The following is a 26,503-nucleotide window of genomic DNA, read 5'->3' as shown; positions in this document are numbered from 1 at the left end:
GTAATTGCTCTGAAGTTAAATCAACCATATGCATCTTACACTTACCACAGTCTACATTCAAATAATAAGACCTAGGAACTTGTCTATTTCCTTCATCATACCCTCTGTGGTACCGTCATGTAGTTTCTGTTTCATACATACTAAAACTCCCAAAATATATTATCTTGCTGTAAGTAGTCACTTATCTCTTGTCTCGCTATAAGAAGTCAATTATCTTTTCTTTTTGCATCTTGTTTTATTCACGTAATGGATTTTGCAGAGGGATGGATTTGAGAGAAAGGGAGGAGAGAGAGATGGAAATATTGATGATAAAGAACAATGACTGGCCGCCTCCCGCATGCCCCACACTGGGGATTTGGCCCACAACAAAAAAAGAGAGCACTCTATTTTTTCAATATTTTTTCCTGTGGTAAAATGTACAACATAAAATTCACTATCTTACCCATTTTTAAATGTAGAATTCAGTGGTGTTAGAACCATTCATAATGTTGTGCAACTATCACCATCTATTTCCATAACACCTTTTGTCTTGTAAAACTGAAACTGTTTACTCATTAAACAGTAACTTCCTATCCCCTCCTTCCAGCACCTGGTGACCACCATTCTATTCCATCACTATGACTCTGACTACTCCACTATCCTTTCTCATTTACTTTTGTGCATATTTTATAGCTATTTTCTTTGTATTTACCCTGTGGATTAAATTTAACATCCTAAAGTTGTAACACTCTATCTGAATTTATAACAGCTTAACTTCAATAACACACAAACTCTGCTCCTTTATAGCTCTATCCTTACCCCATTCTGTTGTTTATGTCACAAAATTACATCTTGATATATTGTGTGCCTGGAAACTCAAACTAGCAATTCTTTTAAACTCATTCATCTCCTAAATAATGATAAAAACAAAATGTGAAGTTATAAACCAAGTCACTTGGTAGCTTTTACATTAGTAATTTTTTTGAAAAAGTATTAGTCTCGCCCTGGCCGGTTTGGCTCAGTGGTTAAAGCATTGGTTGTGGACCAAAGAGTTGTGGGTTTGATTCTGATCAAGGGCATGTACCTTGGCTGTGGTCAGTCCCCAGCCCTGGTAGGTGTTGTGCAGGGGGCAACCAGTTGATGTGTTCCTCTCGCTTCGATGTTTCTCTCTCTCTCCCCCACCCCCCTCCCTTCCCACTCTATCTGAAGATAAAGAGAAAAATGTCCTCGGGTGAGGATTAAAAAATAAGTATTAATCTCTTAAATCATGCAGAAAACAAAAGTGGAGTTACAAACCACTGTTAGAATAATAGCTTTTATAACTGCCCATGCATTTTATCTTAAGGTCTTTATTTCTGTATGGCTTTGACTTACTGACTAGTGTCCTTTCTCCTTTTTTTTTCTTATCCTCACCCGAGGATATTTTTCCATTTTTTGTACAGATAGAGTGGGAGGGAGAGAGAGAGAGAGAAACATCGATGTGAAGGGACACATCGAGTGGCTGCCACCCGCACGACCAACCAGGGCCGGGGACAAACCGCAACCGAAGTACATGCCCTTAGCGGGAACCGAACCCGGGTCTCTCCGGACCGCAGGCCGACGCTCTAACCGCTGAGCCAAACTGGCCAGGGCCTAGTGTCCTTTCTTTTCAACCTAAGAATTCTCTTGAGTGTTTCCTCCAGGGCAAGTCTAATGGTAACAAACTCCTTCATCTTTTGTTTATCTTGGAATGTCTTAATTTCTCTATCATTTTTTTTTTTTCCTTTTTAGATCAATGATTTGACTTTGGGCGTCAAATAAGTTACATATAAATCATCTAATTTTTTAAAATTCTATTTATTTAAACTAAAAAAACCCCACACATACAAAACAAAAACGTTATTGACTGATAATTATGCCGAATATAGGGTTCTTCAACATGTTGATGGCATTTTCTTCTTTCACACTATGAATACACTGGCCAACTGCCTCATGGCCTCCGAAGCTCTCCATGAAAAATCTGCCTTTATTCTTACCGAGGACCCTTTGTGCAGGACAAGTTGATTCAAAAGTCTTATCTTTGTCTTTTGAAACTTTGATTACAGTGGGTCTCATTAAGTTCATTTAGCTTTTTGGATGATTACTGATATTTATTTTTAGAGAGAGACAAAAACATCAATGTGAGCCCTGGCCAGTTTGGCTCAGCAGTTAGAGCGTCGACCTGCGGTCCAGAGAGACCTGGGTTCGGTTCCCACTAAGGGCACGTACCTTGGTTGTAGTTTGTCCCCGGCCCTGGCTGGGTTGTGCGGGTGGCAACCACTTGATGAGTCCCTTTCACATCGATGTTTCTCTCTCTTCCTCAGTCTCCCTCCCACTCTATCTGAATAAAAAATGGAAAAAGTATCCTCGGGTGTGGATAAAAAAAAACATCAATCAACTGCCTTCTGCACGCCCCCTAATGGGGATGGAGCCGGCAACCTGGGCATGTGCTCTGACCAGAAATCAAACTGGGACCTCTCAGTCCATCGGACTATGCTCAATCCACTGAGTCACACCTGGGCTCTTCTTGGATGTTTATATTCACATGTGGTTTTTTTAATAATCAAATATGGGGATGTGGCAACTCTTGAAATCAGATTCTTCTCCTTCCCCAGGGTTTTCTGGGTTGTTATTATTTTTATGTACTGTCTTTATTTCTTTATCTTTTTATTATTATAGGCTAACTCTGGGCCAAGAATGAGCCTGAGATATAAACTTAAGGTCTTTCTCAGGTTTCTCCTGAGCCTTCTCCTGTATGACCACTTCCTAATTTTCCCTGTAGATGCAGTTGTTTTTTGTATGTCCTAGTGTTTAATGTCGGGCTCCCAAAGGGGAATAAACAGGAAAAATGAAGTGGGGGAAGAAGAAGAACACTTGGCACTTTAAATCTTCTAGTAGTCACTTGAGGGGAAGGAGGCCTGGCTTGCAACAATAGGGGTAGATGCAAGAACAATAGCTTTGTTTGGAAGTGTGTGATCAGATGAAGCAATTACCTATCAGAGCACAGATCCCCAAAAGTTAAAAGACAAGGTCTTTTTTGCCCTTCCCAACTCCCACAAGCTGTTGTAAACTGCTCCTGGAACAGGGACACAGTTGCCTGCCATGTGACTGGGGGTGGGGATGGGTAGCTGCTACTGTGCTAAGAGCTGAAAATTAACCATAATTTACCTTCCAAGTATTCTCCTGGAACTTGCAAGCCTTCCAAATTAGACTCAAGATTCAAGACTTCCAAATTAGTTACAGATTCTGGCAGTACAATTGTTGTCTAGGTAGGAAGATAGATTCCTCATGCTTCTTATCCTGCCATCTTCCCAGAATCCTCCTCCCTCAATTATCTTTTAAATTAACCAAAAAAAAAAAAAAAAAAGTCATGTATCCCCATAATTACCACATGTGTAGGACCAAGTTTTCACCTGGTATAATATTCCTCAAGTCTGAAGGATTTCCTTTACCATTTCAAAAAATGGAAGTCTGTTACTAACAAATGCTCCCAAGCTCTTGTGTGCCTCAACGGAGGTTTATTTATTTTATCCTCACCTGAGAACATTTTTGCATTTATCTTCAGATAGAGCGAAAAGGGAGAGAGAGAAAGAAACATCGATGTGACAGAGACACATCAAGTGGTTGCCACCCATGCAACCCCAACCAGGGCCGGGGACAAACTGTAACCGAGGTACATGCCCTTAGCAGGAACTGAATCCAGGACTCTCTGGTCCGTGGGTTGACACTCTAACTGCTGAGCCAAACCAGCCAGGGCGAAGGCTTCTTTAAATGGACACAGAATTCCAATTTGATTGTATTTATTTTCAACACTTCAAAGATGTTGCTCCATTGTTTTCTGGTTCTCACAATTTTGGGCAAGTAATCTGTCCTTCTTCTGAATAAAATGTGACTTTTTTCCTCTGGCCACTTTTAAGATTTGTTCTGCATTCCTGGTTTTCAGCAATCTGATTATGATGAGCCTTGGTGTGGTTTTTGATGTGTTTATCCTGCTTGTGGTTCACTGAGCTTTTTGGATATGTGGGTCTATAGTTTCCACCAGATTTAGAATGTTTTTAGTTATTATTTCTTCAGATATATCTCTGCTTCCCCACCACCATTTTTTTCTCTGGGACTTCATTTATATATATGATGTGTAGACCACTTGATATTGTTCTACAGTTTACTAATAAAGCTTTCATTTCTTTTTCAGTCCTTTTTTTTTTGGTCTTTGTGTTTTAGTTTCTATTGCTGTCTTCAAATTCACTGATCACTTCTTCTGTAGAATATAATGTGCTATTAAGGCCATGCCAGGTATTGCTTTCAGACATTAAATTTTTATCTTTAGAATATCTACTCAATTTTATCTTTAATTTTTCTCTTATTATGCTGGTATTTTACTTTAAATCCTTAAACATATATTTAATAACTGTATCAAAGTCCAAATCTGTTAATTTCTTCTTCTCTGTCATTTTCTAGGTCTGTTTGTGTATAATGATTTTTCTACTGATTTTGTTTTACAATTCTGTGGTTCTTTACATTTTTGGCAATTTTTGATTGAATGCCAAATATTGTAAGCACTAGAACCTGTTTTATTCCTTTCTAGTGCCAGACACTTTTCTGAAAAAAAAAAAAAAAAAAAAAAAAAAGTTACTTTAGATCAGGTAATTGTTTTGGAGCTTATTTTTAAGTTTTATTAGAGTAGGTTTAGAGTAGTCTTTTATACTGGAGCTGGTGTACCCTACTGGTAAGGCATGGGTGGCTAATATTCAGCAATAGATTCAAAGGCAGATTTCTGGAGTACTTTTCTCACAGAGATCCCCTCTCTCCCACACTCTGCTGCCAGACCTCCTAGTTGCCTCAGCCTTCCCAAACTGTGATCTCAGACTCTTCCTCTCAGCAATTGTGCCACGCTGGTCTAGGTTCCCTATCCATACACAGTCTAGAAAAATACCAAGGTGATCATAGGGCTCACCTCATTTGTTTGCTTTTCTCTGAGATCACACTCCTGCTTACAATAATAATATATTTGAAATAACAGCTACTATGAGAAAAAAGGTTAATTTCTCATTTATGTAAAATGTCAAAATGTAGAAATTCCAGATCTGGAATAATGACATACAAAGTTATCAGTGACTCAGGCTTTAGTTGTCTCTCTGTTAGGGTACAACTCTCATCCTCTTTATCTAAGATGAAAGCTGGAACTCCTGCAAGCAGCAAGATAAAAGAAGAAAAAGTGTCCCTATGTAAGATGCCCCGAAGTAATTCCATTTATATCTCATTAGCCAGGACTTAATTAAATGACCACATCTAGGTATAAGGAATACTGGAAAAGTAGTCATTTAAATCCTGGTAGCAATCTGCCCAGATAAAAATCAGAGTTCTGTTACTTAAAAAAAAAAGATAAATATTGGGGTATATAATAAACAGTCTCTGACAAAATTCTTAACATTAAATTTAAGAGGAAAAGCACATGATTTATGAAAAGTGTAAAACATTTTCATAACTATCGAAGAACATAAAATAAGACCTAAAAACATGTCATGTTCCCAGGTGGAAAGACAACACCATAGAAAGATCCACATTTCATATTAACATATAAATTTAATATAATTCTAATCAGAATCCCTAAGATTTTATGAGAAGATATTGTGGGATGAAAAATTATTTATCTTAGAACTAGATAAAATAATTTAAAGTTCATATGGAAGAGGTCCATAATAACCTAAAGAATATTTTAAAAGAAATATTAACAACCAAGACCTAATAGAATTACCTTATATCCCAGTTTGCCTGGGACAGTCACAATTTGGCACCATTGTTCCAGTATTCTGTAGTTTAACATCTTCACTTTTGAGAAAGATTATTATTAATAGTTACATTGAAATAAGCTAGAATAGGCATAGTAGAGTCCAATGTTTTTTAACTTCCAGTTTTTGCCATGGTCTAATAATTTATAAATCACAGATACAGTGGTTAAATCTAAAAGTCAACCAGTGAGACACTGAATCTTTTCCCAACTTTTCCACAAACATTCAGAGCCTTTGCTTAAAACAAACAAACAAACAAAAAAAACAGTGCAATGAGACACAGGTAGCAGATAGCTCCCAATTCCATCATGTTTTTACCATGACAAATACAAATATAAATTTTGTTGCACCAAAATTTATATTTGTATTATTACCTCCAGAAAAGTTTTATCTTTAATGCTGAACTATTTAGTGAAACTGAATTTCCATTAGTGTCAGATATTTCACTTTTGATAGAATGACTTCCCAAGGCTTTACTGGGATTCCATTGAAAGGGATCAATATTAAATAATTACTATTTTTCTAGTGTTAGCAGATGATGATAAAACATATAATCTAATTGTTTGTAAAGTTTTATTAATGAAATCAACATATTAATACCTGTCACTTCACTGTTTACACATGGAGAAGAAACTTTGCAAGTTAAATTAATTAAGAATTAACAATTTATGGATTTACTTAAGGTATAAAATGGAATTGGTGATAAACAAAATTGTGTTTTATGTGCACCTGGCCAATAATTCCCACATTTTCCACTGATAGCAGCCTGGCAGCCAAATGAACAGCATAAGAGAATTGCAAATACAGTAATACAAATGTGTGTGTGTGTGTGTGTATGTGTGTGTGTGTGTGTATATATATATATTTCCATTTATTCATTTTAGAGAATGAGGAAGGGAGAGGGAGAGAGAAAGAGAGAAATATCAATGAAAGAGAACATCGATTAGCAGCCAGTGGGGACTGGGCCCACAACCTGGGCATGTGCACTGCCCAAGAATCAAACGAGTGACCTCTTGATGCATGGGTTGACGCTCAACCACTGAGCCATACTGGCCGGGTTACAAAAATATTTTTAATGTATAAGTGACTTAAAAAAAAAAAAAAAGAAAAATTTCCAGGTATCAATAGCCAAGCCGCTCAGGGAAAGGTAAATTAAAAAGTTGCCATCTACCAGATGTATGGTAATAAAAAAGCCCATCTCTGTTCATGGATTTTGATGGAGAAATGGTGAATGGTGAATTTTTTTTCTTTCCTTCTGGTGTAGAAATTCCCAAAGCAATAAACTAATATATACATTAGAACATGTTAGTGCCTAGTGATACCCTAGAAAGTCTAGTAGTGCAAACACAAAACTATCCTGGAGATTCTCAAGAAAAGACAATTCAGCTAAAGATTATCTAACAACCAAAAATTATGAACCTGCACAAGGAAAAATAATATACCATAACCAAATATTAACAGGTACAAAAACAGGAATATTAGAAGCCCTAACAACTCCATAATTGTAAAATGTGAGGCTATAAAAAAACTTGGTTTTTAAAGATTAAAGAATTAGGGTGGAAAAGAAATAGAAACCATAAGAAAAGAATAGGATACTATTTTTGAAAACAAAACTAGGTGAACTTTAAAAGTGAAACAAATAGAACACAAAGAAATGAAAAATATAAGCTCTGGAATCAAATATTCAATAGAAGGATTAAACAGCACATTAGACAAAAATACAGATGAGTGAATCAGAAAATAATTTTAATAAAAGGAAATTATCTAAAATACAGGACCTTAAGGAGAAAGAGAAGACAATAAATGTAAGAAATTAAAACAGACATACAAATGGCCAAGAGACATATGAAGAAAAATTCAACATCACTAATCATCAGAGAGATGCAAATTAAAACAACAATAAGGTATCACCTCACACCTGCCAGAATGGCTGCCATCAACAAATCATCAAACAACAAGTGCTGGCAAGGGTGTGGAGAAAAAGAGACTCTAGTACACTGCTGGTGGGAATGCAGACTGGTGCAGCCACTATAGAAAACAATATGGTGTTTCCTCAAAAAATTAAAAATCGAACTTCCATTTGACCCAGTGATCCCACTTCTAGGAATATACCCTAAGAAGCCTGAAACACCAATCGGAAAGAATATACGTACCCTATGATCATAGCAGTACTATTTACAATCGCTAAGATCTGGAAACAGCCCAAGTGTCCATCAATAGATAAGTGAATAAAAGATCTGTGGTACATACACACAATAGAATACTATGCAGCTGTAAGAAAGAAAGATCTCTTATCCTTTGAGAGGACATGGAGGGATCTGGAGATATTATCCTAAGTGAAACAAGCCAATCAAAGACAAATATCAAATGACCTCACTTACTTTTGGAATATAATGAACAAAACAAACTGATGAACAAAATAGACCCAGAGACATAGAAGTAGGGTACAGACGACAAATCTCAGAAGAGGGAGTGGGGGGTGGGGATAAACAACAGAACTTATATGCATGTATGTATAACCAATGGGCATAGACAACAATGCTGGGGACGGGGTGGGAGAGGGATCAGGAGGAGGGTGTCAATGGGGAAAAAAAGAGAAACATCTGTTAAAAAAAAAAAAAAATTCATAAAAAAAAAAATTAAAACAGATGCAGGACTGAATAAGGTGGTCCAACACATGTCTAACTTAAGTTCCAGAAGGAGGCAACTGTGTGGAGAGTTGGGTCACTCCTAAGTAAGATAAATAAAAGTCTCCAGCAATGGTCGTTAACCCTGGATGCACGCACTATAGATGTATCACCTAAGAAGTTTTAAAAACAAATAAAAAGTAGTACCACACAGAGATTTTAGAATTGCTGTGGGTTAAGTAGTGCCATCTGTATTTTCTTCAAAGCTCCCCAAACTATTTTAGTGAGCATCCAAGGTTGAGAACTTGCAATCCATACCTAGGCATAGTTAGTGAAACTACGGAACAAAAATAAAGAGAAAATATTAAGAATAACTACAGAGAAGTGGTACTATCTACAAATAACCTAGACTGACAATAGACTTCTCAACAACAGAAGCCAAAAGAATAAAATAGTACATTCAAAGTGCTGAGAGAGCCCTGGCCGGTTTGGGTCAGTGGTTAGAGCGTTGGCCTGCGGTCCAGAGAGACCGGGGTTCCCTTCCCGTAAGGGCATGTACCTCAGTTGCAGTTTGTCCCCGGCCCTGGTTGGGTCGTGTGGGTGGCAGCCACTCAATTTATTTCTTTCACGTCGATGTTTCTCTTTCTCTCTCTCTCTCTCCCTCCCTCCCTCCCTCCCTCTCCCTCCCTCCCTCCCTCCCTCTCCCTCTTTCTCCTTCCTGCTCTATCTGAATAAAAAATGGAAAAATGTCCTCGGGTGAGAATAAAAAAAAAAAAAAGCAAAGTTTTGAGAGAAAACAACTATCAACCTAGAATTCTAAATAGCTATCATTCAATAGTGAAATGGACATATTTAGTCAGTGTGAGAGGTTACCATTTATAGAGCTTTGCTGAAATAGCTACTAAATAGGCTGTGCTCCAGGAAGAGAAACATTGAACTTAGGAAATGGGATACAAGAGGAAATCCAAAATATAAAAACAAAAACTGCTGCTGCTTGTTAAACTCAGATCTCATACTTCTTTTTTTCCCTAATCAATCAACCAAGATGTAAATCTTTCTAGTCATCCATTACACTATGTAAACACGACTAAACAAACTAATTTACCTCAATTATAAAAATAAGAACAAACATATGGGCCCTACCATAGATGTACTATAACTCTGGGGGTAAAGGCAGAAATATTTAAAAAAAAAAAAAAATTTTTTTTTTATCCTCATCCAAGGACATTTTTCCATTGTCTGTTCAGATAGAGTGGGAGGGAGGGAGAGAGAGAGAGAGAAACATCGACGTGAAAGGGACACATCGAGTGGTTGCTACCCTCACAACCCAACCAGGGCTGGGGACAAACTGCAACCGAGATACGTGCCCTCAGCGGGAACCGAACCCAGGTCTCTCTGGACTGCAGGCCATCGCTGTAACCGCTGAGCCAAACCGGCAAGGGCGGCAGAAATATTTTTTAAAAGCTCACCAGATCAAAAGGACAACCAGGCTTAAGAAGTTCATATTCTAGCATTTCCTTTATCCAGTAGTTCTCAAAGTATGGTTCCTCAAATGGCAGCATCATCTTTACCTGGGAACAGGTAGAGATGCAAATTCTCAGGACCTACCCTGATCTACTGAATTAGAAATTCTAGGGATGGACTGAGCAATCAAACTTCATTTAACCAGCCCTCCAGGTAATTCTGATGCCAGTTCAAGTTTGAGAAAGCTGCTTTAGTCTCATGCTCACATTATCTGTCCACACTTCTACATGAACAAATACCCTGCTGTTGCCCTGTCTACAAAAATCTTTCCATTTAGTCCTCTAGATCAATGTACCATGGTGGACCAATTCCCATATATTAATTTCTTTTCATCTTTTGCCTTGACTGAACCTGGCTCACCTCTCTCATTGTCCTTACAAAAAGGCTGTTCACTCTCCCACACCCCATGTAGGTCAGGGTCTGGAAAGTGAAGTCCACTCATTCCATAACTCCCTGTAACTCCAAAAACATGTGGATAAAAATCTCAGCTTTTAAGAGACTCTCCACTCTCATGGCTTCAGCTGTCAACTGTGTATGATAGTCACTTCCAAATTTCTCTCATGATGTTGAGAGAAGAACCCACTGTCAACCTGATACTTTCATCTGCATGTTCCAGAGGAACTCAAACTCAATATATAAAAATCTGAACCTGCTGTGTTGCCCAACTCTATTCTTCCTGTATTGTCTAATATAAGTGAGTGGCACCACCACCTATACAATTATCCAAGTCTAAAACCTGGAAATCATCAATAGAATCTCTTATTCAAACGTTAATCACTAAACAGCAATCACCAATAACTACCAATTTTACCTTCTGTAAGTTATCCAATTCTTTCCGTCACAGCCACTACTGCTACAGTAGAAAGAGTCTCTTAACTGCTCAGTCCTTCCAGTACTACACTTCCAAGTCATTTTACAGTCTCCAAATTTCAAAAATACTTATTTTTCAATCAAGTGGTACCTTATAAGATATAAATTATGTTTCAATTTTTAAAAATGTCATCTTAAAATTTAATACTACTATTCTAAATTCATCATCATTCAAAGAAGCACAGAGTTTGAATCTAGTTCTTTTACTCAATTGTCCGGAGTCACAAACTTATTGATAGTTTTATCACAGCTGTGTAACACACAGAACATCAAACTAAAAATGAATTATCAAATTAAAACCAAATTAATCCTTAACATTTAAGAGAGCTGTTACTTAATATCATATATATGAACTTCACTACAATAAATTTTAGTTTTTATTATAAATAGTTGCACTTCAACATATGTTTATAAGATGAGCAAAATAAGAACACCGTAAAAAAATTTTTTGGAGCCCTGGCCAGTTTGGCTCAGTAGTTAGAGCATCAGCCTGCGGTCCTGAGATGCTCTAACATCTAACCCGGGTTCAGTTACCGCTATGGGCACGTACCTCGCTTGCAGTTTGTCCCCGGCCCTGGTTGGTCGTGCAGGTGGCAGCCACTCGATGTGTCCCTTTCACATCGATGTTTCTCTCTCTCTCTCTCTCTCTCTTCCTCCCACCCTACCTCAACAAAAAAATGGAAAAAAATGTCCTCGGGTGAGGATTAAAAAAAAAAATTTTTTTTGGAAACCCATGGAAAGAAAACATTTCAGATTTTGAAAAAATGAAAACTCACCATACACACCTGTAGAAGAAGTTGAACTGTTCATGGTAAAAGGTCCGTTAATGATGCCAGAAGAAAGAAGCTCATCAGATCCCCGCTGAAAAGCAAGAGAAATATTCTGTTAACGAAACAAGTCTCAAATAATGATCCATATTTACTACTAAAAGTATAAAAACCAGTATTACTTCATCTGAATTTCAAGGCATTTAAGGAGAAGTCCTTAAGAATCACAAAAGCTAAAGGTTAAAAGTGAACTGTATAAAGAATTACTGCATATCCACATGATTTTTTAAAAAATTTTTTTTCCTTTATTGATTTTAGAGAGAAGAAGGGAGAGGGAGAGAGAGATAGAAACACCAATGAGAGATAACATTAATTGGCCACCTCCTACATGCCACCTCCTACATGCCACCTCCTGCATGCTACCCACTTGGGATTTGGCCCACAACTTGGGCACATGCCCTGACCAGAAATCAAACCGCTGACCTCTTGGTGCATGGGTTGACACTCAACCACTAAGTGACACCAGCTGGGCTACATTACAGTTATTAAAAAACAGAACTGCCATCACATTATTGGGAGCATAATCCAGCACCCTTTTTAAATTAAAGCCAATTCTCTGATATGTTACATAAGAAGTACCAGAAACCATATTTAGCAATTGCATCCTGATGTTGTTTCTGTAGTATATTTTTAAGTACATTTAGTATATTAAGTACATTTAGTATAATGAGTATGTTAAGTTTTTGTAATATATTTGCATGTGAATATTTTGGGCAGCATGCCCTAAGAATTCTGATTTTTCAGATACCTTCTTTTTTTAGGTTGAACATAAAGATGTAATTATTTCCATATTGGCCAAATCCTTCTTTTATTCAGCAATTTTTTTCATCCATTAATATTCTAAATGATCCTTAATATATATTACTTTTTCAACTACTATTTAAGTAGTATATGCTATTTTTCAGGTAAGAGTTTTGACCAATTCCAAAGCTGAATGATCAGTGCCAAAAGACAAGTCAGACTTTTCACTGTAACCCTAAGACCTATTACCAAGATTTAAGTTTACATTTAAGAAAGATAGCCCTGGCTTGTTTGGTTCAGCAGTTAAGAATGTTGGCCCATGGACCAAAGAGTTGTGGGTTCGATTCTGGTCAAGGTTGCAGTTCGATCACCATCCTGGTTGGGGGTCATGCGGGAGGCAATCAATCAATGTGCCTCTCTAACACCAATGTTTCTCCTCCTCTCCTCCCTCCCATTCCATCTGAAAAATCAATGAAAAAATATCCTTGGATGAAGATTTAAAAAAGAAGAAGAAAGATAATAAATACTGTGCACAAAGTTAAAACTAACCTATTTAAAACGTTTCTGTTTAACTTGGTCAATTTTTAAGAACAAATATTTTGATCTACTAGATGATAAAACTTAATACCCAAACTATCCTCCAAATATTAGAACAGCAATAGTACTATAACAGATATTTAATGTTTAGGAGTAAGTACCACTCCTGGAGGGAACAACTTCAGTCTTTGCTGAAGAAAGGCAAACTACCAATGTGTTTGCCTAATAGAAATACAATTCTTTGAACAATTCTTATACTACACATATAGAAACTATTCCCTTTGGTTCTTTCACAAGATGTTTATAGAGACAGCTTGAGACCAGAGGAAGAAATCAAGTAAGCTTATAAGATGAAATAAAATTGAAAATCTTAAATTCCAGAAAGATGGGAATTACAGTCTCACTTAAAGCAGAGATCTTTCTGATAACATCTGAAACACATATATTGGTAGCCAAAGACAGACTTTGTTTACTACCTGTGGATATAAAAAGACGAATTTTTTAAGTTTTAAATGCAGTTAAAATTTAAATGTGCCCAACATGTTCTTATGTAAGAGGAATTTGGTGAAATATGTGTTACTAATAGATATATCTTCAACACATGTGAATTTAGTGTCAATGTTTCTACATGTAAATTGAGTTAATTTGATCTTAGAAACCACTTAGAAATCACTTTAGTTCTTTTCCAGACTTGACGGAGTATGTTAAAATGTCAAATAAATGTTAATTCTACGTGGTTTACAGATTGAAATGCAAAAGTCAAAGCAATAAAGACTCTAAAAGATAATGAAAAGAGTATCTTCATAATCTCAAAGTAGGGAAAGATTTATTAAACAAGAAACAAAAACACAATTATAAAGGAAAATATCAATAAATATTGATTGGCCACCTCCTGCATGCCCCCTCACTGGGTATTTGGCCCACAACCTGAGCATGTGCCCTAATCAGGAATCAAACCGGTGACCTCCTGGTGCATGGGTCGATGCTCAACCACTGAGCAATACCGGCCCAGCAAATATATCTCCATTATTAAAATGTTTATTTAACAAAAGACATCACTAGGAAATTAAAAAGGCTTGTCATACAGTGAGAGTAAATATCTGCAACACATATAACCAACAAAAGTTTTATATCCACAACTTACTAAGCAAAAGAAAACAAGAGGAACCCCCCCCCCGCCACCACACAACGAATAAGAAAAGTCAAGAATAACAGAAAATGACAAAAAGTTGAACAAGCACCTCATAAATAAGGTGGTAGACTATTTACTGTTCCAGAGTACTTGCGCCCTATGCTTTTTCTGTGAAAGCACTGTTCATCCCCAGCCATGGCCACATGACTTGTAATGCCTCCTATGAGAAAAGGATACCTCCCTGGTCCACTGACACTGAGTATGATTTTATGATATGTGTTGGCCTAATGGAATATGAACAGACATAACCTATACTAAATCCAAGCAAAATCTTCACAATATATTAGTAGTTTCTGCTAGTTTTTCTTCTTTCCCTCTGACACAAGAACATATCCCAAATAAAGGCTGCTCTTTCAGTCTGATTCCCAAAACAAGAATATATATATAGCTACACGAGGGCCACAAACATGGTAAGTAAATGAATGTTTTTTCCCCAGCCATATCAAAACAACTAACACTTTATCCAATAAACATATATACAAAGATGCCTAACCTCTTTGGTCATCAGGGAAATGCAAGTTAAAACAACAATGAAATATTAGTGTATTAAAAATGTTTAAAAGACTGAAATATCAAGTTTTGATAAGAATGTAGAGACAGAACTCTTACATGTTGCTAGAGGAAGCATAAATTGAGAAAATTTTGGAAAAATGACCCAACATACTATATCTGACTGTATGAATATCTAGGATCCTTACATATTCTATTCCTGTGGATACACGTAAGAAACTGCCCGTTGATGTGCTCCTAAATATATGAGAATGTTCTCAGCAGCATTATTTCTACTAGCCAAACTGGAAACAGCCAAATGTCATTAAATATAAAACAAAATAAATGAATAAATTTTTATAAATACATTCAGTAATTTATAGCAATGAGAATGAACTATTGCTCTACACAATAACATAAATGTATCTCATAGTCACAAAAGAATGCATATTATATTATTACATTTCTATAGAGTTCAAAATTATAGTTAAAAATAAATTATTCATCTAAACTATATATCTAAATGCAAGAGATGGACTTTCGGTCAAGATGGCGGGTAGGTAAACACGGTATCGTGACCTCCCACAACCACATCAAAGTTACAACTAAACTACAGAACAACCATCATTCAAAACCGCCTGAAATCATCCTGAATGAAAGTTCTACAACTAAGAAATTAAAGCAGCAGCCACATCCAGACTGGTAGGAGGGGCGGAGGCAGGAGGGCAGGTCCCACACCCACATGTGGCAGATAAAAATCAAGAGAATACCTCAGCCCTGGCCGGTTTGGCTCAGCGGTTAGAGCGCCGGCCTGCGGTACAGAGAGACCCGGGTTCGGTTCCAGCTAAGGGCACGTACCTCGGTTGCAGTTTGTCCCCGGCCCTGGTTGGTCGTGCGGGTGGCAACCACTCGATGTGTCCCTGCACATCGATGTTTCTCTCTCTCTCTCTCCTTCTCTCTCTCCCTCCCGCTCTGTCTGAACAAAAAATGCAAAAATGTCCTCGGGTGAGGATAAAAAAAAAAAAGAGAATACCTCAGCTGGGAAGGTCCTTCCTGAGGACTGAGGGGTCCCCGTCCCACACCAGGTGCCCCGCTCAGGGTTCCAGTGCCAGGAAGAGAATCCCCATAACTTCTGGCTGGAAAAACCAGCGGGAACTGAGGCCCAGGGAAGCCGACGCGGCTGGAGCCCCAGGCAGCTCCTTAAAGGGCCCGTGCACGGACTTATCGGACTCTCTCCCTCTAAGCTTGGAGGGGAGGCCGCTGGAGGGGCACCAGAGACATACAGGGAAGAACTGAGCTGTTTGGCACTGGAGCAAGGGCTGGAGAGGGGGCTTTCTCCAGGACAAACGTGCTGTCAGAGGCCTTTGTTCTTTGGTGAGCCCTTCCCTGGGGCAGCAGACAGCCGCCATATCTGGGACTCCAGCAACCAGGCTCACACTGGTAGCCCCGCCCTGGTGACTCCCTGAGGCCCCGCCCCACCCCACCCCACCCCACCCCACCCCACCCAACTTTCAGGTCCACCCAAGCTTCACCATAGGATTGGCCTGTCTTGGACCCTGCTTCCGGGTTTTTCCTAAATTCTTTCAAACGAGCAGCATCTGGTCTCAGCTAGCCCTGTACCGCTCGTTAAGTAATACACAGAAACAAACACAGGGAGGTAGCCAAAATGAGGAGACAAAGAAACAGGTCCCAAATGAAGGAACAGAACAAAACCCCAAGAAAAGAACTAAGTGAAATGGAGATAAGCTACCTAACAGATGCTGAGTTCAAAATACTGCTTATAAGGATACTCAATGAACTCAGTGAAAACCTCAGTGAACTTAGTGAGGGCCTCAAGAGCATAAAAAAGGACCAGTAAGAATTGAAGGAGGCATTAACTGAAATAAAGAATAATTTACACAGCTTCAATACTAGAGTATGTAAATCCAAGAAGCAAACCATTGATTTGGAATATAAGGAAGCAAAAAACGCCCAATCAGAACAGCAAAAAGAAAAAAGAATCCAAAGAAATGAGGATAGTGTAAGGAGCCTCTGGGAAAACTTCAAGTGTGCCAACATTCGCATCTTGGGGATGCCAGAAGGAGAAGAGAGAAAACAAGAAATCGAAAACCTATTTGAAACAATAATGGCAGAAAACTTTCCTAACTTAGGGAAGGAAACAGACATACAAGTCCAGGAAGCACAGAGAGTCCCAAACACGATGAACCCCAAGAGGCCCACACCAACACACATCATCATCAAAATGCAAAAGGTTCAAGACAAGGAGAGAATCTTAAAAGCAGCAAGAGAAAGGCAGCTAGTTACCTACAAGGGAGTTCCCATTAGGCTGTCAGCTGATTTCTCAAAAGAAACTGCAGGCCAGAAGGAAGTGGCAAAAAATATTCAGAGTGATGAAAAGCAAGAACCTACAACCAAGATTACTCTATCCTGCAAAGCTGTCATTTAGAATCGATGGCCATATAAAGACTTTCCCAGACAAGAAAAAGTTAAAGGAGTTCATCACCACCAAACCATTATATGAAATGATGAAGAGTCTTTTTGAAGAAAAAGATAAAATATATGAACAAACAAAATGGCAATGAATACATATCTATCAACGATGGAATCTACAAACAAAATGAACAGGTAGATCAGAAACATTCTCATAGATACAGAGAACATTTTGTTGGTTGCTAGATGGGAGGAGGTTGGGAGAATGGATGAAAACGGTGAAGGGATTAAGAAATACAAATTCATTGCTAGACTGACAAACCTCAAAGGGAAAGGGGTTTGGGGTGGGGGGAGGAAATAAACCAAAGAACTTATATGCATAACCAATGGACACAGACAATAGTGTGGGAAAAGGCACGAGTGGGGGCGAGAGTGGGGAGGAGGGGGTTAATGGGGGAAAAATGTGGAACATCATCCAACAATAAAGATTAAAAAAAAAATAAAATAAAATAAATGCAAGAGATGGAAGGCGGATCTCTTCCTCATACCACATACAAAAATTAACTCAAAAAGAACATATACCAAAATGTAAAACTATAAATCTCTCAGAAGGATACATAGAAATAAATCTTCATGGCCTTGAGTTAAATGGAAGGGAGGGAGGGAGGGAGAGAGAGAAGCAGAGGAAGAGGGAAAGAAAGGGAAACATTGGTGTGAGAGAGAGACATCAATTGGCTGCCACCTGCATGACCCCAACCAGGCCAGGGACTGAACCTGCAAGCAAGGTACGTGCCCTTGACCGGAAATCTAACCTGTGACCCTTCTGTTCCCCAAGCCATCGCTCTAATTGCTGAGCCAAATTAGCCAGGGCACACGTCCTTCTTTTAAAAAAAAACAAAACTTTTCTTTCCTAGACGATATTTTCCTGAAAACACATCACTATCTATAATTTTACTTCAGTACAAAACAAAAAGTATTTTTGAAAATTATACTTAATAATTATAAACTAAAAGTGTCTGAAAAGTAATTTTCCGTTACAGTAAAGGAAAAACAATGCAGACCTATGTAAAATTGAGTACCTCTTTCATAAGTCTGACTGCTATAAGAGATCATGGTTTAAGACATGGAAGATAAGCAGAATGAAGACATTAAAAATGAAAAGCTTGTTTGGATGAGTGACTGTAGGTGACATAGAGAAGGAAATTGTTAAAAAGGGAGAGAAAAAAACTGTACCACAGGTCAACAAATGACCATTATATAGAAGGCTTTAACAAACCAAATAATAAAGACATCACAGGGGTGGGGGGAAATGCATGAACAAGTCTGGATCAACAGTCTCCTTAGAAACACACAGTAAATTTACACAAGTACAGCAGTTCTGTGGATTTGTTAGCTCTCTAGCTAAGTCAACACACCAATCAGCTTCACTGCCTCAAGTATCAATTATTGAAGCTCTCTCCTGCTGAAGAATAATTAAATACACAGGGCCAACAAAGCGAAAGAATACTGTAATTAAGCACAAATAAAGTGTTTCATTATCAAATTTGATGGGAAGCAGTTTTATATAGCATTAATGTGAGATTGTTAATATGATAAAAGGCAATCTACACAACTGCGAAATAGCCACTATAGTAACATGTAGGGAAGATTCTGAAAATAAACCATTTAACTCATAGTTAAACTTCAGATCATACCTAAAATGAACATAAAATTCAAGAATAAGATCATTTGGCCCTGGCCGGTTTGGCTCAGCGGTTGGAGCGTCGGCCTGCGGTACAGAGAGACCCGGGTTCGGTTCCCGCTAAGGGCACGTACCTTGGTTGCAGTTTGTCCCCAGCCCTGGTCGTGCAGGTGGCAGCCACTCGATGTGTCCCTTTCACATCGATGTTTCTCTCTCTCTCTCCCTCTCTCTCCCTCCCGCTCTATCTGAACAAAAAATGGAAAAATGTCCTCGGGTGAGGATTAAAAAAAAAAAAAAAGAATACGATCATTTGTTTTAGTCTATCAAGACACTGAGAGTATAAAAGAGATAATCAAAAAAGCTTCACAATAGTCCATGATCCAAGAACTACCTTTTTTTTAAAAAAAAAATAAAAGAATCTTAAATGCTGAAATTAATATCCATGTCCTACCTTGAAACCAAAGTAGCTAGTCTCCTCTATAATTCTGGCAGATGGTCTAGTAACTCTTTGTGAACACTTCCCAGAACAGAAAATTCGTGTTCATCCTGCTGTTACTGTTTTTTCATACACAGAAATAAAAGTGATATTATGTAGAGTCTTACCACACTATAAACACTGTTGATTATGGTCTCCTAATTGTTCACCTTTATATTCTCCTTCACAGAACCTACCGTAATGTTTTCCATGTAATTTATGTTCAAAAGCTTTTTTTATTTTTTTGCTTAAAAAATGAATAACTATAAAGCTAAGGGAATAAGCTGAGTGAAGGTTTCAGATTGTGAGGCAGTATGTGATAACTTCAAGTTTGTCTGTATTTTAACATTTAGCTTTTTGTTAACATTCACTCTTTCACAGCCTATTACTCTAAACATCCAAAACCCAAAGGCAGTGCTACTGGTAACTCGACCCTTACAAATGACTTGGAGATCATGTCCCCACAAACAGTGTCGCCCCATCAACACTCTATCTACTAAACAAGTGATTATCCTTAAACATATTTCCTAAAGAACAGTTATCCCCCTCCCAAAAGAAGAATAGCTACCAAATTGCTCATTGGTAATATTTCCTTTCCAAGGCTAACATCTCTGAGATTTTAGGATGGTGAGCATAAAAAGGATGGTAGGTAAAGACAAGACAAATTCTTCAAATGTACAACAGTGGCAATGTTTAAAATCTTCTATTTATGACACAATTTCAATAAAATGATTTAGATTGCTTTCGTTTTATTTGGCATCTTAGCAGTAAAACATTAATAATTTTTTTAATGACTAGTAAACTATTCCTTCAAAAGAATTCTAATTCATGACATCCAACCACACCTTCATTTGAATATTTAATTAGTTCCTACTATAAATGCATAGCCCATACATATTGAATTCAATATGTATAACTGTCACAGCAATAACATTCATTCATTCATTCATTCATTCAACAAATCCAAGAAATATTTATTGAGTACCAAAGAGCCAGGTCTTTAACCAGTGGGGAAAATCCCAGGGAGCAAAAATCCCCAACCTTATTTTATATAGTTTATAAGTAGTATGTTTTAAAGTCATAAGTGCTTTTAAAAAGTGGGATAAGGCCCAGCCGGTTTGGCTCACTGGTTGAGCATCGACCCATGCACCAAGAGGTCACCAGTCTGATTCTTGGTCAGGGCACATGTCCAGGTTGTGGGCCCGATCCCCAGTGGGGGGCAGCCAATCAATGTTCTCTCTCATCAATGTTTCTATCTCTCTCTCTCTCTCTCTCTCTCTCTCGCTCCCTTCCTCTCTCTCTAAAATCAATAAAAGAAAAATATACATTTTTTTTTTAAGTGGGATAAGGAGCAGCAAGGAATAAAGAGGAGAATTACGATTTTAAGTAGACAGTCAAGGAAAGATTTAAGAGAAAGTGACATTTAAACAAAGTCTTAAAATTGGTAAGAAGTAAGCTATGCAGATATCTGAGGGAAGAATGTTGTAGGCAGAGAAAACTGAGATCGATTGCCTAGCATGTCCTAGGAAACAATGAGGAAGCAATTGTGACTGAAAGAAGTGAGCAAGGGGAAAAGAGAACTGAAGAGCCTGAGAGAGCATGTGGTGTGCCTTAAAGGCCATTCAGAAAAATGTTACTGTGTGAAATGAGGGACAAAGAATTTTTAACAGGAGCGACATATCTGATTTACTTTCTAAAGGATCGTTCTGGCTGCTGTGTTGAGAATATTCCTTTCCAAGGAGGAAAGCACAGACTCCAGTAAGGAAACTATGATGATAATCCAGATGAGGGGACAAAGAAGTGGCAGTTACTGTGGAGAGTAGTTGAATTTTGAATACACTTAGAAAGATTTCCTAATGAATTAGATGTGGGTGGGAGAAAAATAAAGTCATCAAAGATGTCCTGGTTGTCCCAAATAGGCTTCAATGTGAAATAATTTTGCTCAATTGCCTACTGGTCAGTCCACAGACATTTAAAAATTTATATACATATTATTTAATTCCCCAAATTCTGCAGAGTAGGTATTATTATCTCTCAAAGAAATCAGAGAATCTGATTTTGGATAGACTATATTAACTGACATAGGTCAGAGAAGATAAATTGCACAATTATTGGTTTATTTAACATTTTATTTTTAGGGGTAATGGTTCATTTTTCACCCCAGATACCTGTTTCTTGTTAGTCTGATTAATAAATCTCCCCTCAATATGTTATTTCAACCCTTTGGTCCATTTATGTCACATCAAGATATTATTTGATATTAGGATGGATATAAATATATATGCATGTAATCATCCTTTACAAGAGCAAAATTAACAAAATACATGGATAATACTGATTGCTTAGTGCAGGGGTGGCATTAGCAATGCAACCGCAGATGAGATTAAAAATTCAATACATCTAGGAGCTCTTTTCATAGCACCATAAATTTATATTAAGTGACTCACAATAACATAAATTTTGAGGTATAAGCAAGGAACGTCCTTATGGAATAGACAGGACACACACGAGCACATGACAGGACAGACATGTATGCTTATCACTGGCTGCCCGAGGCCCATCTTGCCTGTATTGTGATGACTCAGAGGACAGTCAGTGCCAGGCAGGCTGGGAGTGTACACGCTGTGAAAGTGTTAACACACTGTGGTGAAACTACAATGATCCAGTGATGATGAGAAAAGATGCAATGAGATGATTCCTCACGATATTGATGACCTTGCCTCTGACGATGGATAACAATGTTGTCAATTTCTTTGTTGACACAGTTGATAACTCCAATACAACCGTTATCCAATGTCCACGATCAACAATCCTCACAAAAACTGAATCTCAGAGGAAGATTAAGGAAATTATAGTACACAGAAAAGACCTCAAGAGTCGATGTTACAAATGTTGGATATGTTTCAAATCTAATATGCAGGATTAGAACATCAATCAAAGCAAAATAATTGTGTCGCTGGTGACACACATACTGGACAGCTGTTAAAACTTAAGTGGTGTGACACTCTACAAATGGCGACTGCAAAGAAAAGTTGATGCAGAGTTTCAATCTTTCCAAGAGAAATGGACAAACGATTTTTTTGTTGAAGTCAAAGGCAAACCTGTGTGCCTAGTTTGCAGCAATGTGTTAGCAGTAATGAAAAAAAGCTAAAAAGCATCATTACAGCTCAAAACATGCTAAACTCAATGACTTGGGAGGCCAAATATGTATGGGTAAAATCAATGTTCTTCAGCGTAGTTTGGAATCACAACAAGCCGCTTTCACTAGTCCTCGTGACAGAGACAACATTAATCAGACCATTTATACAGTGAGCAAGCTAATAGCAAAGAAAGCTGAGGTCTCATGCAGAGGGAGAGTTTGTAAAAGAGTGCATGGTGGCTGCAGAGTTGTTAGCACCAAAGTAAAATTGTTTCAGAGTGTTAGTTTGTCTCAGAGAACTGTCTCAGATCAGATTACTAATTTAGCATAACACATTGAAAAAACACTGAAGGATTCTGCAGATTTCCATTATTCTCTCTGGCTTGTGATGAGACAACCGATATAACAAATACTGCCCAACTGGCCATTTACGTTCATGGGATAATTGTAGTTTGACATGTGAGAAGAACTGCTGTCACTGGAGTCGCTGGAAACCATGCATGGCATTACAAGAGGTGACGACTTGTTTGAGAGACGTGTTCTATCAATGAAAAAACTTGAGCTAACATTTGAAAATTAAGTGGCCTTACTACAGATGGAGTTCCAGCCATAGTTGGCTCAAAAAAAGGGTTAATTGCATTTGTCAAGAAAGAACTAAATTGTCTCAGTCTTGATCCAAGTGATTTAATTATATGCCACCGCATCATACACCAAGAAAGTCTCTGTGCACAGTTGTTGCGGCTCAACAATGTGATGTCAACAGCAGTGTCATGCATAAATTTTGTCAAAAGCAGAGGGTTTAACAGCTGCCAGTTTAAAGAGTTACTGAATGATCTTGACTCTGGGTACAGTGATCTTGTTTATCACTGTGAAGTGTGGTGGCTGACTCTCAGGAACACACTTATGAAGCTTTACGAACTTCAGGATGAAGTCAAGCAGTTCATGTAGTTGTAGATGAAGGGAAAACCTGTCAGGGAATTCAATGAGAGCTAGTGGCTGTGTGATTTTAGCGTTTATGGTGGACATTATCAAGTACCTCTCAGAGCTGAACATCAAGCTGCAGATCTCCAACCAGCTTCTCAGCTCCCTGCTTTCAAATGTGAAATCATGTGAAGCCAAATTAAAGCTGGGGAAAGTGCAACTCAAAGGAGTAACAGTGCATTTCCCACTCTGGAAGGACAAAGATTTCTATGGCACTTGAATATGCTGGTGAATGTGCAAAACTAATTGAGGCATTTAATGCAAGATTCAAGGATGTGAAAAGTAAACAAATGGAATTGAACATCTTTGCTACACAGTTCAATGTGGAACCAGCTGATGTGCTTGATAACCTAAAACAGGCAATCATTCTGTTGCAAAGCAATGATGAGCTGAAAGCTAGGTACAACCATGTCCCACTGCTTGAATTTTAAAAACATTACATAAGCAATGATGAATTTCCCACTTTGAGGAGATATGTAGTGAAATATGCATTTCTGTTTGAAACAATTTACTGCTGAGAGCAGTTCATTTCAAAACTTCCCATCACAAAGAGTCAACTGCGCTTCAGACTGACTGAAGCAAACCTGCAAAAGCAGTTGCGAATAGCAACATCATAAATACCAGCTAACATCACGTGCCTCACCAAAGAGAACCAGTTTCCACCATCACCTTAGGGGTGAATTAAATGGTTGACCAAATATAGCAGGCTCATTTTTAAGTTGATAACTTTGTATGGCACACGAATGATGTTATAAATATTCAAATGGCCGAATTGGCAGAAAAAAGATTCCCTACCCCTGGCTTAGTATGTGCCAAGTACTATTATTCTATGCATTTTATCATTCTTATTTCATGTAATCTAAGAAGGCTTTGATTGTTAAGATCCATAACAATCTAACATCTAGAACAGCAACATTCAACTGGTGTGCCACAGCAAATAAGTCTGCCGCAAGAGGTACACTGGCGTGCCACAGAATTTTTAAAACATGCACTACTTGACAATTTAGTCAGGGTCACTGACCTCTTTTCACTTAGATAGTAAAAACAAAAATATAAACAGCCAACATAGCAACAGCCTTCCAACATGAATCAATGAAAATCATACCGCCCTGGCCTGTGTGGCTGAGTTGGTTGAATGTTGTCCAGTACACCAAGGGTTGCTACTGGTTCAATTCCCAGTTGGTACATGCCCAGGTTGCAGGCTTGATCCCAGGTAGGGGGAGTGCAAGAGGCAGCCAAGCAATATTATGCTCTCACGGCCACATTTCTCTCTTCTCCCTTCCTTTCTCTCTAAAAATCAATAAACTATTAAAAAAAAAAAATTATGCTCAGCCGGTGTGGCTCAGTGGATTGAGCATATTCCCATGGACAGAGAGATCCTGGTTTGATTCCTGATCAGGGCACATGCCCAGGTTGTGGGCTTGATCCCCAGTTGGGGGAGTGCAGGAGGTGGCCGATAGATGTTTCTCTCTCACATCAATATTTCTATCTCTCGCTCCCTTTCTCTCTCTCTAAAAGATCAATAAAAACATACTTTAAAAAATTATACCTATTTTTTGGTCATATTGGCAAAAAAGTATTTTTGGTGTGCCATTAAATGGCAGAAATTAGTTTATGTATCCCATAAGATAAAGAAGGTTAAAAACCAATGATCTAGAAAGAAAGAGTGCTGCCAATTAAATTATCATACAGTATCAACTCTAGAATGCACCCTGATATTAAAAAAGTCAATAAAAAAATAAGGCCTTAGAATCAATAAAATATCAAATCCTCATAAAATTCTAAGCACTGAGTATTATTATGTAACTAATGTTGGTTCAATAAACTATACTTCACATCCCATTCATTAAAAAACTAGCTCTAGCCCTGGCCAGTTTGGCTCAGCGGTTAGAGCATCGGCCTGCAGTCGGGAGAGACCCGGGTTCGGTTCCCGCTAAGGGCATGTGCCTTGGTTGCAGTTTGTCCGCGGCCCTGGTTGGGTCGTGTGGGTGGCAGCCGCTCGATGTGTCCCTTTCACATCGATGTTTCTCTCTCTCTCTCTCCCTCCCACTCTATCTGAACAAAATATCAAAAAAAAAGTCCTCGGGTGAGGACTAAAAAAAAAAAAAGAAAAAAAAAAAAAACTAGCTCTATCCTCTTCATTATCTCATTTTAAGTTCTGAACCTCTTTCAACTGCTTTTTTCCCCCTCAAAGTGATAACTAATGGAATATTAGTGTTTAACTTTGAAACCACACGCCCTTATAAACTGCTTGTGAAAGGTCTCTTTTCCACTATGGCTGCAGAAAAAAACACAATTCTAGTCATAAACCTGCTTACAAATGCTATTTCTAACAAAGGAGTCTTGTGACCACCTGAATTCTGGAAAGCATAGCTATGTCTTATAAAAGTGACAAAGGTCTGGGTTTTGGTTAGTTGTCATGCTTAATAATTTACTGCCCTAGTAGTAATACTTACACTGACAACTATTTTCTGAAAAATTCACTTGTGTTTTTTTTTTTAGTCCTCATCCGAGGACATTTTTCCATTTTTTGTACAAACAGAGTGGGAGGGAGAGAGAGGAAGAGAGAGAGAGGGAAACATCGATGTGAAAGGGACACATCGAGTGGCTGCCACCCGCACGACCAACCAGGGCCGGGGACAAACTGCAACCGAGGTACGCGCCCTTAGTGGGAACCGAACCCGGGTCTCTCCGGACCGCAGGCGGACGCTCTAAACGTTGAGCCACACCGGCCAGGGCAAAATTCACTTGTTTTTTAAGCCAATCATGAAACTTCCCTCTTCTCAACATTCATAAATAAAACTTAACAATATTTTGCAAACAAGGAAACAAAGGCACAAATGAGTTAAGTAACTTACACTAATCATACAAGTATTAAGAAAATATGAGTGAATTCCTTTATAACCTTGAATGGGAGAGCCAAATCAAATGACACACTAGGGAAAATATCTACAATTCATCATAGACAAAAAAATTTCCCTAATTTATAAAAAAGCTTCTGTAATCTAAAAGAAAAAGACAGCCCACAGAAAAATACAGAATAAGAACCAACATCCCAAAGAAATAGAATTTAAAATATCCCTTAAAGATAAAAAATATGTTCTACGTCACCCATAAAAGAAATGCAACTAAAATGAGATAACATTTCTCAACAATTAAGCCTGGGAAAAACACAAAAGTTTGACAGGACAACCTTGGCCAAAA

The 26,503-nt window shown here is 38.1% G+C and overlaps 1 protein-coding gene across 5 annotated transcripts in view; it reads right to left on the bottom strand.

Moving 5' to 3' along the window:
* The window catches only part of PTBP3 (polypyrimidine tract binding protein 3), a 103,666-nt gene that overhangs the window by 58,708 nt on the left and 18,455 nt on the right, over positions 1–26,503 (bottom strand). For 3 of the 5 annotated variants that reach the window (XM_036261811.1, XM_036261812.1, XM_036261808.1), the window contains one exon: positions 11,593–11,668. In XM_036261811.1, the coding sequence (XP_036117704.1) occupies positions 11,593–11,617 (25 nt within the window). In that variant the 5' untranslated portion in view covers positions 11,618–11,668. Of the gene's footprint in view, positions 1–11,583; positions 11,669–26,503 lie in introns of those variants that run through there. The other 2 variants (XM_036261810.1, XM_036261807.1) reach the window with 1 other exon arrangement.

The sequence above is a fragment of the Molossus molossus genome, unplaced genomic scaffold (assembly GCF_014108415.1).
Source record: "Molossus molossus isolate mMolMol1 unplaced genomic scaffold, mMolMol1.p scaffold_m16_p_14, whole genome shotgun sequence".
Classification (NCBI taxonomy): Eukaryota; Metazoa; Chordata; class Mammalia; order Chiroptera; family Molossidae; genus Molossus; species Molossus molossus.
This window is presented reverse-complemented; position numbering and strand designations above follow the sequence as displayed.